This window comes from Salvelinus alpinus, chromosome 13, assembly GCF_045679555.1.
Source record: "Salvelinus alpinus chromosome 13, SLU_Salpinus.1, whole genome shotgun sequence".
Taxonomy (NCBI): Eukaryota; Metazoa; Chordata; class Actinopteri; order Salmoniformes; family Salmonidae; genus Salvelinus; species Salvelinus alpinus.
Genome location: NC_092098.1, coordinates 1,163,231 through 1,182,870, shown reverse-complemented (window position 1 = coordinate 1,182,870; position 19,640 = coordinate 1,163,231). Strand labels below are relative to the sequence as shown.

The 19,640-nt window shown below is 43.5% G+C and overlaps 1 protein-coding gene across 3 annotated transcripts in view; it reads left to right on the top strand.

Annotated features, from left to right (window-relative positions):
• LOC139536790 (transcription initiation factor TFIID subunit 6-like) overlaps positions 1-19,640 on the top strand; it is a 45,148-nt gene that overhangs the window by 6,850 nt on the left and 18,658 nt on the right. For all 3 annotated transcript variants that reach the window (XR_011667396.1, XM_071337411.1, XM_071337413.1), the window contains 6 exons: positions 7,976-8,136; positions 8,353-8,439; positions 11,772-11,925; positions 12,175-12,231; positions 13,892-14,008; positions 16,860-16,981. Coding sequence is in view for 2 of the 3 variants with exons in the window: in XM_071337411.1 (XP_071193512.1) it covers positions 7,981-8,136; positions 8,353-8,439; positions 11,772-11,925; positions 12,175-12,231; positions 13,892-14,008; positions 16,860-16,981 (693 nt within the window). In the remaining variant the exon portion in view is untranslated. The remainder of the gene's footprint in view (positions 1-7,975; positions 8,137-8,352; positions 8,440-11,771; positions 11,926-12,174; positions 12,232-13,891; positions 14,009-16,859; positions 16,982-19,640) is intronic.

Sequence of the window (19,640 nt, the reverse complement as noted above, 5' to 3'; positions counted from 1 at the left end):
AAGTTTAAAAGCAATATTTTGTAATATATTAACTTTGAAGGGCTTAAAATATAAAATAAATAAATAACAGTATATTGTGATATTATATCGTTATCGTCTGGACAGTGGAAAATATCGTGATATACATTTTTGTTCAAATCACCCACCCCTACTAGCTAGCTATATTTTCAGATATTGCACGTTTATAATTTAGTCAGTCATTTTCATTTCAAGTTAAAGTGTGCTGTTAGCTAGCTAACGTTACGTGTATGATCTGTGTAGTAATATTACTCGTATCTCAGAGCCATTTGGTTAGCTACCTGCAGATTCATGCAGGGTAGTAATGTCATGAGTTGGGATTATGGTTCATTGTTTAGCTAGCTAGCTAGCTACATGTCTTAACAAAATACTCCACAATGCGAGCAACCATTTCAATAATATGTTCATGATGTCACTGCAACAACTGTTGATAGATGTAGCTGGTAAATTCGCTCTGGCTATCTACTCCGATTTCAGAGCACTCTCGTCTGAGTGTGCCAGAGCACAGAATAACTGACGAATTTACGAACGCTCAACACCCATTGAATATGTCCCTTGTCAGTAAGAGCGTGGGCCAAAAAGCGTAATTCAATTGTTGCCAGCAGCACAGTTGCAGTCACCAACGCTCTGGATAACATAACTGCTTAACCAGCTCTGCTAGGGCGAATTCAATGGTCAGAGTGAGCTGTTCTCTCATTTGTCTGGAAATAGCTAGCAAGCTAGCCAACTTTAGCCAGTTAGCTTGGGTGCTTGACTGCTGTTGTTAGGACAGAACGATCGGATCAACCCTACTCCTCGTCCAGAGTGTACAGTGTGTGCTCGGAGCGCTCCTTAACCTCACTGTTGTAGGGGGCAGTATTTTAGACTAGAATTAGAAAATTAGGGGGTAGAAATGTTATGCTCTTAGTGTAACCTTTATTTAACTAGGCAAGTCAGTTAAAACAAATTATTATTTACAAAGACAGCCTACTCCTTCCTCCCCATCAGGGAATTGAACCCCGGTCTCCCACACGACACAGGGATGCTTTAGTTAAATAGCCCAGTACTGTAGCCTACTCCCGATCATCACGTTGTACAGCGCCATATTTTCCTAACGGAAACCCAGAGGGTTTTAATTTTTCTTGGAATAGAAACACCATAATATTCATCAAATTAAGCAAAATTTCTTAAAATCAGTCCCATATACTATGTTATTACAAAAAAAGGTTTTATATTCTCTAGTACAGCCACTATTGAAGGCTATCAAATGCTTCTCAAAGATGCCCTCTGGTGATCAAACTGTAAAATGTAAATGTAAAATCAAACTAGCACTAACTAGCGTTAATGGTACCAGTGGTTCACACTTAAATAACGTGCCATAAAATTCTGCGGCACCATGCAAGCTGCGCCGCAGTACGCTGCAACTTTTAAAGGACGAACCACTGTAATGGTAATCTGGTGCGTACCAAATGGCACCTAACTTTTTAGTTAAAATGTAATTTCAGCAATTACATGTGGAAAAACATATGAGTGAACATTAGCAAGCCAGCAGCAGATGAAACCAGGGGTTGGAAGGGAAATCATTTTAGTTTTGAACAGAACAATAATTTTTCCCCATTCCGTTCCACTGTTCCGACCCAGCAAAATTAAAGTTCTAAACCGGTTCAAAACAAAAGTAACTGTTTATATTGTTCCTTTCTATTCCTTTTTAAATGTCTGAAATCAGTTTAGCTCGACATTAAATGACTTCATCAATGGATAGAGCAGCTTGGTATGGAGCGGGCAAGCTATGTACATGCATTGGACAGACAAGTGTAGTGTAGGTGGTGACATGCGATTGAAATTTTGCAGGTGAGGAGGGCATCATCTGAATTAAGCCCACAGAATTATACCTAAGGAGGAGCGGCTTTTGTGAAGGAACTTTGAATGTCTTTGAACTTCAGAGAATTGGCTTAACTGCCGTTGGACCAGAGCTAGCCCTTGATCATGACTCAGTTCCATTACATTACATATAATGCTGCTTAGAGTTTTTGAGAGCTAGACTAGAGCTAGCTAACACACTTATGTGTAGTTAATAAGTCCATTGTGAAACGTGATAACTAACTAGCATTGAAAAAGTTAGTCCATTGTTCTCTAATTAATCACACACAAACTGGCAAAGATTTTAATCTGGCAGGCAGACACTGGAATAAGTTTCTGAGTAACAGAGAGGGCTTTGCATAGGCACTTTGTTGCGTTTTTTGTGGGACTGTAAAAAAATGCCTAGAACGTAAAATAACGGTATTAACTGGTTCCCATGGTTTTAAAAGAACGGTTCTGCTCTGGAACATTATTGATCACTTTTGTTCTCGGTTCTGGCTCTGTTCCTCAAACCAGTTTTTGGTCGTGTTCCCTGAACCAGTTACAACCCCTGGATGAAACAGAAAGTTAATTTTCTCCTCCCTCTCCCCGTTTTTAGTTTGCAGCTATCCCTGTCTAGGTTTAGGATATTTAGTAGCCCATACCAGTGACAAACTTGTGTTATCGACATATGGCAGTACACAAATAAAAATCTAGCTCACTTATTTTGCCGGCTAGAAAGAAATAGCCACAGATTCATTCAGTAATGGGGGAAGAGGCCTTAGCAAGGTAACATTATCTGCTGCATCTTCAACAAGAAGCAACTGACCTACCTAGAGCTGACACCAATTAGTCGACTGTTCGATTGTTTGGTCGATAGGCTGTTGGTCGACCAATATTTATTTTTGTCGAGCAGTAGCAAATATTATATATATATCTTTTTATGGCACACAAGACACCTGTCTTTTTTGCGCCCATCTGTGAACTAATTCATTGCAGAAGCCGAGAATAATCCATTGCGGAGGCCTCAGTGATGGCACAGTCCAAGAAGAAGGTGTGTGTGGCTAAGATGCTCAATGCACATCTCTCTCCAGAATGCTCGCTCCTGCCAATTTGTGCACATTCATTGTTTCATAACTGAATTGTTTGCGTTTGATTGTTAGTGTCTATTACACATTTCCATTACACATCACCAGTAGTAAATGTACCGTTAATTCCAATAATTTCTATTAATGCATTCAATATATTATTACAATCTTTTATCATTGTCAGAGTGGACACGTTGTTTGTAGAGCGCACAACCTATGCTACACTTGTGAGGAACAAGTTTTGGTTTATTTTATTCCATTTTCGAGTTTTGCCAATTTAGTCATTGTCTTGCGTGCTCCTGTCAATGTTGAGTATGTACGCACACCTGATTATGCATAGAAGTAGGACTATAGGCTACATGGCACATATAAATGTGCCCATTTGGGGATCTGATAGTATTTCTGATTGGCTTGACGCACCACCACTAATGAGCTGTGGAGCTTCTTAAAGTAATGTTTTCTTCACCTCAAACAGCAAGCAAACGACGTTTGTTTTTACATCCATTGATAATGACAATAATTCCTCAATGCATTTGAAAAATCTTTCCAGCTCTCTCCCTTTCCATAATCACACAGCGTGAAAGGTAAAAATGTCATGCTCTGATCAAGTGGAAACGTCATAAAATAGGCCTACCTGGTTACTTCTTATCCCTTGTGAATATAGCCTACAGCTGTGTCTGTCCCGAGCTCACTGGGGTGGGACTTTTTTTTAGTAAGTTTGCTAGTACAAGCTTCAGGCCTGACCCAAGTTAGTAGTTGATACAATGTTTCAAGTTTGTTGCAGGCAGGCCATGTGTAGTCAATATTTTCTACCTGCAGGCTTCAATGTTTTTATTTGTTGGCTTTATGTAAGCTATTTTTACATAGTTGGCAATGTCAATATAAGTTAATTTTTACATTTGTACCATATTCATTTGGATTTAATTTTGATTAACCACATGACAATGATTGAGATACAAATTACATTTTTATAAATTAAGTTAAACTGTTCCACGAAAATATGCATATGAAAACCATAACTGGCATGCAGATCAGTAAAATTGGCTAGATACATTGGAATTCCACATGAGAAAGTTTGCCAACTATTCAGTGTAGCCTATTACCGGCAACATCAGGAGAGTACTGGCAGAGAAAGCCAGCAGAAGCATGGTCAGGTTAAGGTTTTTTTCTTCAGGTTATCTTGATCTTTGGCTCCTTCTTGAGTAATTTGTCTTATTTCATCATTCAGTGAGCTTAAAGCATCAAACAAGCTCAATGCATATACATTTCTTTTTACAGTCGATTGGTCAAAAGAACAGACGACTTTCGGTTGACCAACATTTTTTTTTTAGCCGGGGACAGCCCTACTTGATCCAAAAAGAAACTTTTCTATGGACCAAAATCTACATTCCAACATTCCAAAAAAAGCATGGCTAACACGGAACCCAAACCGGCTGCCCGTGTGCGCCATCGTGCATACATTTATTTTGTCCAAGCTTGCACTTGCTAGCTAATTTGTCCTATTTAGCTAGCTTACTTTTGCTAGCTAATTTGTTCTAGGATATAAACATGGAGTTGTTATTTTACCTGAAATGCACAAGGTCCTCTACTCCGCCAATTAATCCACACCTAAAATGGTCACTCGAATCGTTTCTAGTCATCTCTCTTCCTTCCAGGCCTTTTCTTCTCTTGACTTTATATTGCGATTGGCAACTTTCATAAATTAGGTGCCTTACCGCCACTGACCTCATTCGTCTTTCAGTCACCTACGTGGGTATAACCAATGAGGAGATGGCACGTTGGTACCTGCTTCTATAAACCAATGAGGAGATGGGAGAGGCAGGACTTGCAGCGTGATCTGTGTCAGAAATAGAACTGATTTCTATTTTAGCCCTTGGCAACGCAGACGCACGTTGGCACGCGCAATAATTGAATAACATGGATTTCAACATTTATTTTGCAACGCTCACACACATTACGCGAGCGGTGTAGTCAGCCTGTTAGGGGCTTCTGCGAAATCCATGGCCAAAGTGTTGCAGTTCAGTTTAGCCCGCACTCGGCAAGCCTGCCTTGAAAACATCTCTTTCCCAAAGGCTTGTACTATCTATGACAGCATCAGCAGTTAGCTACCAACAGCTGGCAGACATGTTTACATTTGGTTTGTTTTATAAGTGCTTTAAGATGGAAGAAGTCAGCTAAATGTGGTCGCTCTATAGCTAGCTAACATTAGCATAGAGGTAGCAAGCAAGCTAGCTCTTTCACTTACCCGATTCATTTCCATGCCATTGATAATGCTTGCGGTCTCTGCTGGTGCCGCTGTCTGTTTTTAGATGCTTTAGAAGCCACGTTAATGGTTGTGATAGCATCCACTTTGAGAAGCAACTTCTTGCTGAATCCCTCCAACCATTGTTGATAGCTGTGGAAGTTCTTGGATGAAATGTGCCCCACCGAAGTTAGAGCTGATTTGGAGAACCTCAAACCCAACTTTTAGAACAACATTATACTATTATAACAATTGATTTAAGAGTTTGTAATTTGAGAATGTTTTCTTGAGGTGCTGTAAGTTACTATTATATGAGTTTCTGGCATTGAGAAATAGGTGTTACACTTTCTTTTATAAGGTGTGCCCCATCTCAGGCCGGTTTGTAAACCTATTGCGCCCACTTGGGCTTCGGATGTGCTGTGTGAGAACCCTTTTAAACTGATGGATTCTGTGGATCTGAAGATCCTCTTCTACAAGACCACCCTGCTTGTGGCTTTGGCCTCGGCTAAACGCTTTGGAGATCTCCACGCCTTATACCTTGACTACACCGCTCGCGTCGCATGTGCGAGCGTTGCAAAATATATGTTGAAATCCATGTTATTCAATTATTGCACCCACACTGCTCGCGCGTGTCAACGAGCGTGTGCGTTGCCAAGGGCTAAAATAGAATTCCTTTCTATTTCTGAAGCAAATCGCACTGCAAGTTCTGCCTCTCCCATCTCCTCATTGTTTTATAGAAGCAGGTACCCTCGTGCCATCTCCTCATTGGTTATACCCACGTGGGTGATTGAAAGATGAACTGTGTTGCCGGTCGTCATGGTAACACTATGAAAGTTTAGATGCCAATCTCCATATAAGTTCAAAGATGAAAAAGCCTGGAAGGAGGAGAGATGACTAGAAACGATTCGGTTGACCGTTTTATGTGTGGATTAATTGGTGTGCAGGCTTTTATTCCTGTCCACCTCTAAAGGTGTCAGCATGCTTCAGTTCAGATGGTGCCTAGCTGAACTCGGCTAGCCGAACTGAACACGTGTACTTGCATACTCCCTTAAACGACCTTAGCTTGAAAAACGAGAAAAAAGCGTCAATAGTACTGTTTGTCCATTTTGAAAACGCATAGCCAGTACACATTACCTCAAAATAGTCCGAATGAATCAAAGACAAAATCTGTCATTAATTTTGCCAAGGAGATCTTAGTCGTGCAATTTTACATCTAACTAAGATATTTGGTGCTGTATATCTCCATGAAAAAAATGTGCATGAAAATGAGTCGTCTCTTGTTGAATGACAACAAAGATTTTATTGAAGAGTCCCTACTGTTGACCAATCACCGACGAAGGATCATAGACTTCGACCCCCGAATCCAGCTTGCCGCCAGAATTTTTTTTGCGTGCACTCACCGAAGTCCAAAACGAACAAAAGCGCCACATAATGTCATGCTAGTATATGCACCAACTCTGCCGAACTGTTTAGGCTGGGAAGCATGCGGATGCCTTAGCAACCCACATTTAACTGTCTCTGATGTGTTTGAGCAGGGCTTGATGAAAAGCCTGCACACCCAGTAGCTCTCCAGACTGAGGGTTTACCACATGCGTTTTATACAGTTGCCTAACAGGTATTCATTCTACTTTGTGGAATGAAGTGCCTTGCTCAATGACAGGAGACGGTACATGGGATCAGAGAGCAGCCTCCCAGTGTTGATACCACATTACGCTTACTTTTGTATATAGAAACACAACCAATTGTTGGTCATAGAAATTTGGTTAAAAGTTATGGGAAAATCATGAAATTCCATCTGTCCAAATGTGTATGAACCCTGTTACTAGCATAGGGCGCCTAAATATTTTGCTGTGTGACCCGAACTGGGATTTTAATTTAGGAGCACCAGTGAACCTAGAAAAAGAAAGCGTTAGGACCTCAAAATGTTTAATTGGGCGCCTAAATTTCTTTGTGTGCATCTACATTTGTCAACTTAGGCACACATGTTCTCATTGTAAAAAAAAAAGTTGACTCTAAGGTGACGTTGCGTTCTAATGCATCTTTTGCCCTTAAAGTCATGGATGTCCTACAGGTCTCTAGCTTTTGAGCTTTTTCCCCTTTTTGCCGCCTCTGTTTGCTTCTGAGGAGCAGCGGCTGTTACATGTCCGGAACGAACGTTACGCGTGTACATTGAGCATTTCTAAACGGCGTCTCTCCCACTGGATTGTGGAGTCTATTTCTCTGGCATATGACAGCAGAAGGCAGGAATTACCTAATGGTGTACACGCGTACACTGTGCTTACGGCTGGAGAGGGAGAGGGTAATTTGGCAGTGTGTAGATTGTGCAATACCTGGGTACCGCACATTTTCCTGTTGGGTTGTAACTCTGGGTAGACTGCCGTGGACCATTTCATTTGGTGTCCACTGGGGTCGTCTTGGGCGTGATTTTGTATCCCCATAGCTGTGTTGAACCGAGTTGATCGACTAAAAGGGAACGTACAGATGACTATAACTACTGTTTACTGATGGAGGGAAACAACGTACAACACCTGTTCGGCCCGCACCGCCCAGTTCTGGACTCGGTGAAGCTCGGTACTGAATTGAAGGAATTCATCCGGGCTTCGGGTTATCACCTGTGGAAGGCGGCCTTATCAGGCGTGATTCTAATTGTCTTCAGTAGAAGGCGCAATCATGCAAACTCCCCATAACTGTGTTTTACCTCGTTTCCTTTCTTCAGGAAACAGTAGTTATAGTCATAAGTAACTGTACGTTTTCTTTCAGCTTGACATGCCTCCTCGTTGACCTCTGCGCTATCTCTCTTATCCAACAGCCACCATGGCTGAGGAGCGGAGGCCGAAGCAGTGCACTGTGGTTCTGCCCACGGAGTCAATGAAGGCCATGGCAGAGTCCATAGGAGTGGGGCAGCTACAGGAGGAGAGCTGTGCCGCCCTGAGCGATGAGGTCAGCTACAGAATAAAGGAGATCGCCCAGGTAAGAACAGGGCCGTGTTCCGTAGGGCACACAGTAGCAAAATGATTTGCAACAGAGAATGATAAACGGTGATCTTATTGGACGACTCATTCTGACATGTCGCACCTCAGTTCATATCAATACCAATGAACACAGGGTAATTGTGTTATGAAATGTGCTCAAATGTGCTCATCCTTTGCTCATATCTTCTGTTTTCCCCCTCCCTTTGTCTTCCAGGATGCGTTGAAGTTTATGCACCACGGAAAGAGATGTAAACTGACGACCAGCGACATAGATCACGCTCTTAAACTGAAGAATGTAGAGGTGAGGGGGACTATACTACGCCATCATGGAGAAATGGTTCTTTCTTTGGAGAACTTTTTGCAGGACCTCAATTACATTTACATTTACATTTAAGTCATTTAGCAGACGCTCTTATCCAGAGCGACTTACAAATTGGTGCATTCACCTTATGATATCCAGTGGAACAACCACTTTACAATAGTGCATCTAACTCTTTTAAGGGGGGGGGGGGGGGTTAGAAGGATTACTTTATCCTATCCTAGGTATTCCTTAAAGAGGTGGGGTTTCAGGTGTTTCCGGAAGGTGGTGATTGACTCCGCTGACCTGGCGTCGTGAGGGAGTTTGTTCCACCATTGGGGTGCCAGAGCAGCGAACAGTTTTGACTGGGCTGAGCGGGAACTGTACTTCCTCAGAGGTAGGGAGGCGAGCAGGCCAGAGGTGGATGAACGCAGTGCCCTTGTTTGGGTGTAGGGCCTGATCAGAGCCTGAAGGTACGGAGGTGCCGTTCCCCTCACAGCTCCGTAGGCAAGCACCATGGTCTTGTAGCGGATGCGAGCTTCAACTGGAAGCCAGTGGAGAGAGCGGAGGAGCGGGGTGACGTGAGAGAACTTGGGAAGGTTGAACACCAGACGGGCTGCGGCGTTCTGGATGAGTTGTAGGGGTTTAATGGCACAGGCAGGGAGCCCAGCCAACAGCGAGTTGCAGTAATCCAGAAGGGAGATGACAAGTGCCTGGATTAGGACCTGCGCCGCTTCCTGCGTGAGGCAGGGTCGTACTCTGCGAATGTTGTAGAGCATGAACCTACAGGAACGGGTCACCGCCTTGATGTTAGTTGAGAACGACAGGGTGTTGTCCAGGATCACGCCAAGGTTCTTAGCACTCTGGGAGGAGGACACAATGGAGTTGTCAACCGTGATGGCGAGATCATGGAACGGGCAGTCCTTCCCCGGGAGGAAGAGCAGCTCCGTCTTGCCGAGGTTCAGCTTGAGGTGGTGATCCGTCATCCACACTGATATGTCTGCCAGACATGCAGAGATGCGATTCACCACCTGGTTATCAGAGGGGGGAAAGGAGAAGATTAATTGTGTGTCGTCTGCATAGCAATGATAGGAGAGACCATGTGAGGATATGACAGAGCCAAGTGATTTGGTGTATAGTGAGAATAGGAGAGGGCCTAGAACAGAGCCCTGGGGGACACCAGTGGTGAGAGCACGTGGTGCGGAGACAGATTCTCGCCACGCCACCTGGTAGGAGCGACCTGTCAGGTAGGACGCAATCCAAGCGTGGGCCGCGCCGGAGATGCCCAGCTCGGAGAGGGTGGAGAGGAGGATCTGATGGTTCACAGTATCAAAGGCAACCGATAGGTCTAGAAGGATGAGAGCAGAGGAGAGAGAGTTAGCTTTAGCAGTGCGGAGCGCCTCCGTGACACAGAGAAGAGCAGTCTCAGTTGAATGACTAGTCTTGAAACCTGACTGATTTGGATCAAGAAGGTCATTCTGAGAGAGATAGCAGGAGAGCTGGCCAAGGACGGCACGTTCAAGAGTTTTGGAGAGAAAAGAAAGAAGGGATACTGGTCTGTAGTTGTACTCAATGAAGTACAGTATATAGGCTATATTGAAAGGAGCATTTCAGGTTTAATTTGCATAAGCAGACTTGTCAATTTAATGATATCAATCAATTGGTGGTATACTGTGCCTTTGGAAAACATTCAGACCCCCTTGACTTTTTCCACATTTTGTTACGTTACAGCCTTATTCTAAAATGGATAAAATGGTCAGCAATCTACACACAATACCCCATAATGCGAAAACAGTTTTTTAAACGTTTTTGCAAAAACAACAGATAACATATTTACATCAGTATTCAGACACTTTGCTCTGAGACACGTAATTGAGGTCAAGTGCATCTTGTTTCCATTGATCATCCTTGAGCTGTTTATACAACTTGATTGTAGTCCCCCTGTGGCAAATTCAATTGATTGGACATGATTTGGAAAGGCACACACCTGTCTATATAAGGTCCCACAGTTGACAGTGTATGTCAAAGCAAAAACCAAGCCATGAGGTCGAAGGAATTATCTGTAGAGCTCCGAGACAGGATTGTGTCGAAGCACAGATCTGGGTCCCCAAGAACACAGTGGCCTCCATCATTCTTAAATGGAAAAAGTTTGGAACCACCAAGACTCTTCCTAGAGCTGGCTGCCCGGCCAAACTGAGCAATCTGAGGAAAAGGGCCTTGGTCAGCGATTGTCACTTTGACAGAGCTCTAGAGTGTCTCTGTGGAGATGGGACAATCTTCTAGAAGGACAACCATCTCTGCAGCACTCCACCAATCAGGCCTTTATGGTAGAGTGGCCAGACGGAAGCCACTCCTCAGTAAAAGGCACATGACAGCCCACTTGGAGTTTGCCAAAAGGCATTAAAGACCCTCAGACCATGAGAAACAAGATTCTTTAGTCTGATGAAACCAAGATTGAACTTTTTGGCCTGAATGCCAAGTGTCACGTCTGGGGGGAACCCGGCACCATCCCTTCAGTGAAGCATGGTGGTGGCAGCATCATGCTGTGGATATGTTTTTCAGGGACTGGGAGACTAGTCAGGATCAAGGCAAAGATGAACAGAGCAAAGTACAGAGAGATCCTTGATGAAAACCTGCTCCAGAGCACTCAGGACCTCAGACTGGGGTGAAGGTTCGCCTTCCAACAGGACAATGACCTTAAGCACACAGCCAAGACAACGCAGGAGTGGCTTCGGGACAAGTCTCTGAATATCTTTGAGTGGCCCAGCCAGAGCCCGGACTTGAACCCGATCGAACATCTCTGGAGAGACCTGAAAATACCTGTGCAGCATCGCTCCCCATCCAACCTGACAGAGCTTGATAGGATCTGCAGAGAAGAATGGATGAAAATCCCCAAATACATGTGTGCCAAGCTTGTAGCATCCTACCCAAGAAGACTCAAGGCTGTAATTGCTGCCAAAGGTGCTTCAACAAAGTACTGAGTAAAGAGTTTGAATTCTTACGTAAATGTGATATTTCATATATATATTTTTTTTTTATACATTTGCTTACATTTCTAAAAACCTGTTTTTGCTTTGTCATTATGGGGTATTGTGTGTCGATTGAGGGGAGGGGAAACGATTAAATACATTTTAGAATACATTTTTAACCTAACAAAATGTGGAAAAAGTCAAGGGGTCTGAATACTTTCCGAAGGCATTGTAGTTATTGATGGAAGTCACTACACTGGTCCCTGCACCATTTCAGTTTGTCTGTATCTATACAGCCATCACAATATTAGTCATCCCAGTGCTTGGGTTCATAGCGGCCGCCTCTCTGTCCTCTCTCCTCCACAGCCTCTCTATGGCTTCCAGTCGCAGGAATTCATCCCGTTCCGCTTCGCCAGTGGAGGAGGGAGAGAGCTTCACTTCTACGAGGAGAATGAGGTGGACCTCAGTGACATCATCAACACACCCCTCCCTAGAGTCCCCCTTGACGTTTCTCTCAAAGGTATTATTATTGTGTTTTTTGGGGGGGGGGGTTATAAAAACGCAACTAATATAGATATATATAGAGAGAGATTTATATATATATATCTCTATCTTAAACTATTTCAAAGGTATACCTTTACTGATGTTGATTGCATTGAGTAAGAAGATTCACGTGTACTGTGTTATCTACACGTCCTATGACAGTTTTTGATTTTGTTGATCATACAAGCTCTTGTAACTCTCCTCTCTCTTGTTTTCTGTTCCTCAGCTCACTGGTTAAGTATTGAAGGTGTCCAGCCTGCTATACCAGAGAACCCACCCCCAGGTGAGACGTCTGTTTGTCTGTCTGTGTTTGTCTATGTCCGTCTTTCTCTATCATCTACTTGAGAAAAGCAGCATCATTCTTCAAACAACCACATTTGCAGTATGTGTATATTTACACTATGTATACAGTGCCTTCGGAAAGTATTCAGACCCCTTGACTTTTTCCACATTTTGTTAAGGTACAGCCTTATTCTAAAATGGATTAAATAATAAATAAAAAATTCCTCGGCAATCTACACACAATACTCCATAATGAAAAGTGAAAACAGTCCCCCCCCCCGAATATGTATTACCAATAAAAAACAGATACCTTATTTACATAAGTATTCAGACCCATTTGAAATTGAACTCAGGTGCATCCTGTTTTCATTGATCATCCTTGAGATGTTTCTACAACTTGATTGGAGTTCACCTGTAGTACATTCAATGGATTGGACATGATTTGGAAAGGGACACACCTGTCCCACAGTTGACAGTGCATGTCAGAGCAAAAACCAGGCCATGAGGTCGAAGGAATTGTCTGTAGAGCTCCGAGACCGGATTGTGTCGAAGCACAGATCTGGGGAAGGGTACCAAAAATATTCTTCAGCATTGAAGGTCCCCAAGAACACAGTGGTCTCCATCATTCTTAAATGGAAAAAGTTTGGAACCACCAAGACTCTTGCTAGAGCTGGCTGCCCGTCCTAACTGAGCAATCGGGGGAGAAGGGCCTTGTTCAGGGAGGTGACCAAGAACCCGATGGTCACTCTGACAGAGCTCTAGAGTTCCTCTGTGGAGATGGGAGAACCTTCCAGAAGTACAACCATCTCTGCAGCACTCCACCAATCAGGTCTTTATGGTAGTTTGGCAAGACGGAAGCCACTCCTCAGTAAAAGGTACATGACAGCCCGCTTGGAGTTTGCCAAAAGGCACCTAAAGGACTCAGACCATGCGAAACAATATTCTCTGGTCTGATGAAACCAAGATTTAACTTTTTGGCCTGAATGCCAAGTGTCACGTCTGGGGGAAACCTTGCACCATCCCTACGGGGAAGCATGATGGTGGCAGCATCATGCTGTGGAGATGTTTTTCAGGGACTGGGAGACTAGTCAGGATCAAGGCAAAGATGAACGGAGCAAAGTACAGAGAGATCCTTGATGAAAACCTGCTCCAGAGCACTCAGGACCTCAGACTGGGGCGAAGGTTCACTTTCCAACAGGACAACGACCCTAAGCACACAGCCAAGACAACACAGGAATGGCTGAATGTTCTTGAGTGGCCCAGCCAGAACCCGGACTTGAACTCGATCGAACATCTCTGGAGAGACCTGAAAATAGCTGTGCAGCGACGCTCCCCATCCAACCGGACAGAGCTTGAGAGGATCTGCAGAGAATAATGGGAAAGAATCCCCAAATACCGGTGTGCCAAGCTTGTAGCGTCATACCCAAGAAGACTCGAGGCTGTAATCGCTGCCAAAGGTGCTTAAACAAAGGACTGAGTAAAGAGTCTGAATACTTTGTCATTATGGGGTATTGTGTTTAGATTGATGAGGGAAAAAAACGATTTAATCAATTTTAGAATAAGGCTGTAACGTAACAAAATATGGAAAAAGTGAAGGGGTCTGAATGCTTTCCGAATGCACTGTATACCATCACCCTTCTGTCCCCTTCTCTTTCCCTCAGCCCCCAAAGAGCAGCAGAAGACTGAATCTACAGAGCCTCTCAAAGCGGTCAAGCCTGGTCAGGAGGAGGAGGGCTCCATCCAGAAGGGCCAGGGAGCTACATCTGCAGAGGCTAAAGGTCAGTGTATTCTCTGTTTGTAATGTCTACTGTCTCTCTATCCGTCTGTCTGTGTGTCGGTACTGTATGCCATCTTAAAATTGTACGTGCACAAGTAGATTTGGATTATTTGCTCTAAAATATGAAATAGAGATTTATTTAATTTTATGTGTGGGACAAAACAAACCATGTCAATGACATTCAAGATATTCTTCAGTATTTAAACGCATTCTTCAAGTGGCAATCAGCATTTTAAACAATAACAAAGTGTGCTCCCCGTTATGGTTAGGTGATGTCAACCTTTGTCCTATCGTGATTATGTACTCATAAAGCGTTGTGATATATACGATGGTATCGCCCCCTATTGGCCAACCTCAAACATAAAAATAATAATACAAAAACACAGTTGGGCCGAAACCACCTATATAGTACGAAATTGTATGCTACATCTGGACGAATCATGATGAAAGATAATGTTGTTGAAAGCTAGCCAGAGGCTAAGTACAGACAAATCTTTTCTCATATTCCTTTCTGGTGGGGCTTCATTATAGAAGTGTGTGTGTGTGTGTGTGTGGCGCAACTGATGAGGAACGGGCTGTCTTACCGTAAGTGGATTCATTTATAAATCATGGACTGGATAGAAGCAAAGTCTACCGTCTTCAGAACTGGATAATAATTGCTTTGTCTCATCCTACTCTCTTCATAGGCTGTTTGTTCTCTCTCCCATGAAGCTGTGATTGAGAATAGCCTATAGACTTCGACTTTCATTCTCGTTCTTTTTGAAAGTGGCAACTTTAGGGCAACCGTATTAGAATATTTGGGAAATAGGCTACTATTCACAACTTAAATTTGTCTTAAAGCTTGTATGATAGACCTAGTAGGAGGATAGGTTATTGGCCATTTGGTTTTCAACCTCAAATGGAGAGATTTGTCCGCCTCGCACAGATCATACATTTTTTTATAAGCTTAAACTAGATTGTTCTGTACGCCATTGATATTGTTTGTTCTGTCTCATTATTAGTCCCCTGGCTACCTTACGTTTTTAGGCTATTCAAACAACTTTTTGAGATGGACTCCAGCCACCCTTGTCATAGACTGTTCTCTCTGCTACCGCACGGCAAGCGGTACCGGAGCGCCAAGTCTAGGTCCAAAAGACTTCTTAACAGCTTCTACCCCCAAGCCATAAGACTCCTGAACAGCTAATCAAATGGCTACCCAGACTATTTGCATTGCCCCCCCCACCCCATATTCTACGCTGCTACTCTCTGTTTATTATCTATGCATAGTCACTAACTCTACCTACATGTACATATTACTTAAGTAAGCATTTCACTGTAAGGTCTACCTACACCTGTTGTATTTGGCGCAAGTGTCAAATGAAATTTGATTTGATATGGATGCATGACCATCTAAGATATCAACATTTTAACCATGTTTTGAGGCTATTATACAGTGTTTTATTTTTTACATTTACTTTGGCGTAAAACAAGCTTATATGTTGGGTTGTTATAGGCTTTGGTTTTTACATTTGTTTTGAGATTGGACTTTAGCACGTATAGCTTGTTAGCACAAAGGGCGCACCGATAGTCAGTATGCGTTACATCTGTGCTGTTTGCCATCTCGTTAGTGGGAAGGTATTTCACCTGTGCTGTCCCAGGTGCTATTTAAGAGTGGCTGGCCAAGTGCTCCAGTGGTTTTAATAGATGCAGAGGGTTAATACCTTTAGTTGGCTCTCCCTATTTTGATTTCTAGACCAACAATCCTTGAACTGATTTCCCCGATTTCATTTTGCTCCACCTTTTTGGTTTGCTTCCTGGTGTAGGTTTTTCTTTTGTTTGCCTCTTGTTGGGCAAATTTAGTGTGCGCTCATGGTGGGTGTCTATTAAGTTGCTGTTGCTAGTCAACTTTCAGTGGACACTGAAAGTTGACTAGCACTGAATTTTTCAGTACATATGTGGCAATTATTTATTTCAGAAGGAGCCAGCAAAACTAGTGCACTCTATATGTGCTCTGGGTCATTAGACACCATTAGACATGAACCTGTCTGGGGGTTGGACACGACTGGTTATTCCTGTAACTGTGTTATGGCCTACTATGTACTGTTGCTGTGGTTACACATCTTGGGTCTTTTCCAGAACAAAGGTGTCCCTTTCAGAGGAGTTAGCAGGATGACATGTATGGTTATTCCTGTAGAGTGCCAAGGTCTGTTACTATGGTCCTACATGCATGAACCTGGCTTAAGGCGAGTGCAGGTCTATTTGTGTCTTTCTGTGGCTCTACGGGTTCCATGTCCTAATATGAAGGCAATATGATAACGGTGGCTAAATGCCAGAGGTGATTGAGCCATTAAGAGGAGTTACTATGAGTGTGACATAAGGAGGACAAATGTATAAGTAGTCTGTGCCAAGACTGGAAGGCAGTTGTATTCATGAACCAGCTCGGCTTTTGTTATGAAGTAATGAAAAGTCTATTTGAACTCACAGGCTCCGGTATTTGTGAAATATGATTGACCAAATATTTCCACGACAACACTGCCATGAGTGTCTTTCAGAACCCCTCCTAATACCCCACCTGTTTTGGATGTTGGTCAGTGACTCTTTGTTAGTTCCCCTTTCTGTTTGAGCGACTTGGGTTTCTTGTTGGGGAACGTAACAGGGTTCTGATGGGGTACAACAGTTGAACTAAGCTCATGAGGCATTTCTAAGTTATATTCTTCAAGAATCAATGGGTACATATCATTAACTTATAAGTCCAACAATTGATGTAGCAGCTGCAGATAGCCCCATTTTAAGGAAAAGCAATTCCTAATTAATAAACGTTTGTTTGCATCTCTCTCTCTTTCCCTGTGTGTTTTTTTACGCCCCGTTCCCAGGTAAGAAGGATGGTCTGATGAGGATGAAGCCCCGCAGTACTCACGAGCTCTCAGTGGAACAGCAGCTCTACTACAAGGAGATCACGGAGGCCTGCGTCGGGTCCTGTGAGGCCAAGAGAGCTGTGAGTCAACTGTTTATCGAGTGTGCATTTGTGTGTGTGTGTATGTGCGCGTGCATGTAAGAAAGAGTTGTGTGTGTGTATATGTGTCTCCTCCAAAATGATTGGCACACTTGATAAAGATGAGCAAAAGACTGTGAAATAAACAATACAAATAGAATAGCTACACCACATGGCTTAATTAGTGGATTTGGCTATTTCAGACACACTTGTTGCTGACAGGTGTATAAAATTGAGCACACAGCCATTGCAATCTCCATAGGAAAACATTGGCAGTAGAATGGCCCATATTGAAGAGCTCGGTCACTTTCAACGTGCCACATTCATAGGACGCCACCTTTCCAACAAGTCAATTGGTCAAATTTCTGCCCTGCTAGAGGTTCCCTGGTCAACTGTAAGTGCTGTTATTGTGAAGTGGACAGGTCTAGGAGCAACAACGGCTCAGCCGCGAATTGGTAGGCCACACAAGCTCACAGAACTGGACTGCCAAGTGCTGAAGCGAGTAGCGTGTAAATATTCTGTCCTCGGTTGCAACACTCACTACAGAGTTCCAAACTACCTCTGGAAGCAACTTCAGCGCAAGAACTGTTCGTCAGGAGCTTCATGAAATGGGTTTCCATGGCCGAGCAGCCGCACACAAGCCTAAGATCACCATGCGCAATGCCAAGCGTCGGCTGACGCCATTGGACTCTGGAGCAGTGGAAACACTTTCTCTGGAATGATGAATCATGCTTTACCATCTGGCAGTCCGACGGATGAATCTGGGATTGGCGGATGCCCGGAGAACGCTACCTGCCCAAATGCATAGTGCCAACTGTAAAGTTTGGTGTAGGAGGAATAATGGTCCGGGGCTATTTTTCATGGTTCGGGCTAGGCCCCTTAGTTCCAGTGAAGGTAAATCTTAACACTACAGCATACAATAACATTCTAGACGATTCTGTGCTTCCAACTTTGTGGCAACAGTTTAGGGAAGGATCTTTCCAGTTTCAGCATGACAATGCCCCCGTGCACGAAGCGAGGTCCATGCAGAAATGATTTGTCGAAATTGATGTGGAAGAACTTGACTGGCCCTGACCTCAACTCCATCGAACACCTTTGGAATGAATTGGAACGCGGACTGTGAGCCAGGCCTAATCGCCCAACATCTGTGCCCAACCTCACTTATGCTCTTGTGGCTGAATGGAAGCAAGTCCCCGCAGTGTCAGAATGAAAAAAAACAAAAGCAATGTATTTGGTTCAAAGTGCCTCCACTCTTCTGAGAAGGCTTTCCACTACATGTTTCAACATCCAGAAGAGTGGAGGCTGTTATAGCAGCAAAGGGGGGACCAACTCCATTTTAATGCCCATGCTTTTGGAATGAGATGTTTGAGCACCCATGTTGGACTGTGTCTACATACTTTTGGGCATGCAGTGTACCTCTCCCCATCTTCACAACTTTGCAATACAGTCTGCTACCATTTTCAATAGTCTCCCATCTAGGTTTTCTATACCTGGTGGCTTATCATTATTGATGGATAACAACCGTTTTTCCGCTTCTTCCACACAAACTAGACCAAATTCAAAACGGCAATCCTTCTCTTTCATTAGTAGATCTTCAGTCCAAAAATATCATGGTTCACCATTCAAATCAAGTCAAAATCTAATTTTATTTGTCACATACACATGGTTAGCAGATGTTAATGCGAGTGTAGCGAAATGCTTGTGCTTCTAGTTCCGACCATGCAGTAACATCTAACAAGTAATCTAACAATTTCACAACAACTGCCTTATACACACAAGTGTAAAGGAATGAATAACAATATGTACATATAAATATATGGATGAGTGATGGCCGAACTGAATAGGCAAGATGCAGCAGATGGTATAGAGTACAGTATATACATATGAGATGAGTAATGTAGGTTATGTAAACATTATATAAAGTGGCATTGTTTAAAGTGACTACTGATACATTTATTACATCCAATTTTTTATTATTAAAGTGGCTAGAGTTGAGTCAGTATGTTGGCAGCAGCCACTCAATGTTAGTGATGGCTGTTTAACAGTCTGATGGCCTTGAGATAGAAGCTGTTTTTCAGTCTCTCGGTCCCAGCATTGATGCACCTGTACTGACCTCGCCTTCTGGATGATACCGGGGTGAACAGGCAGTGGCTTGGGTGGTTGTTGTCCTTGATGATCTTTTTGGCCTTCCTGTGACATCGGGTGGTCACGACGCTGTTGTGTGGGAGGACTTTTTCAGTTTGTCCGTGATGTGTACGCCGAGGAACTTAACTTTCCACCTTCACTACTGTCCCGTCGATGTGGATAGGGGGCTGCTCCCTCTGCTGTTTCCTGAAGTCCACAATCATCTCCTTTGTTTTGTTGACATTGAGTGTGTGGTTATTTTCCTGACACCACACTCCGAGGGCCCTCACCTCCTCCCTGTAGGCCGTCTCGTCGTTGTTGGTAATAATTCCTACCACTGTTGTGTTGTCTGCAAACTTGATGATTGAGTTGGGGGCGTGCATAGCCACGCAGTCATGGGTGAACAAGAGAGTACAGGAGAGGGCTGAGAACGCACCCTTGTGGGGCCCCAGTGTTGAGGATCAGCGGGGTGGAGATGTTATTTCCTACCCTCACCACCTGGGGGCGGCCCGTCAGGAAGTCCAGGACCCAGTTGCAC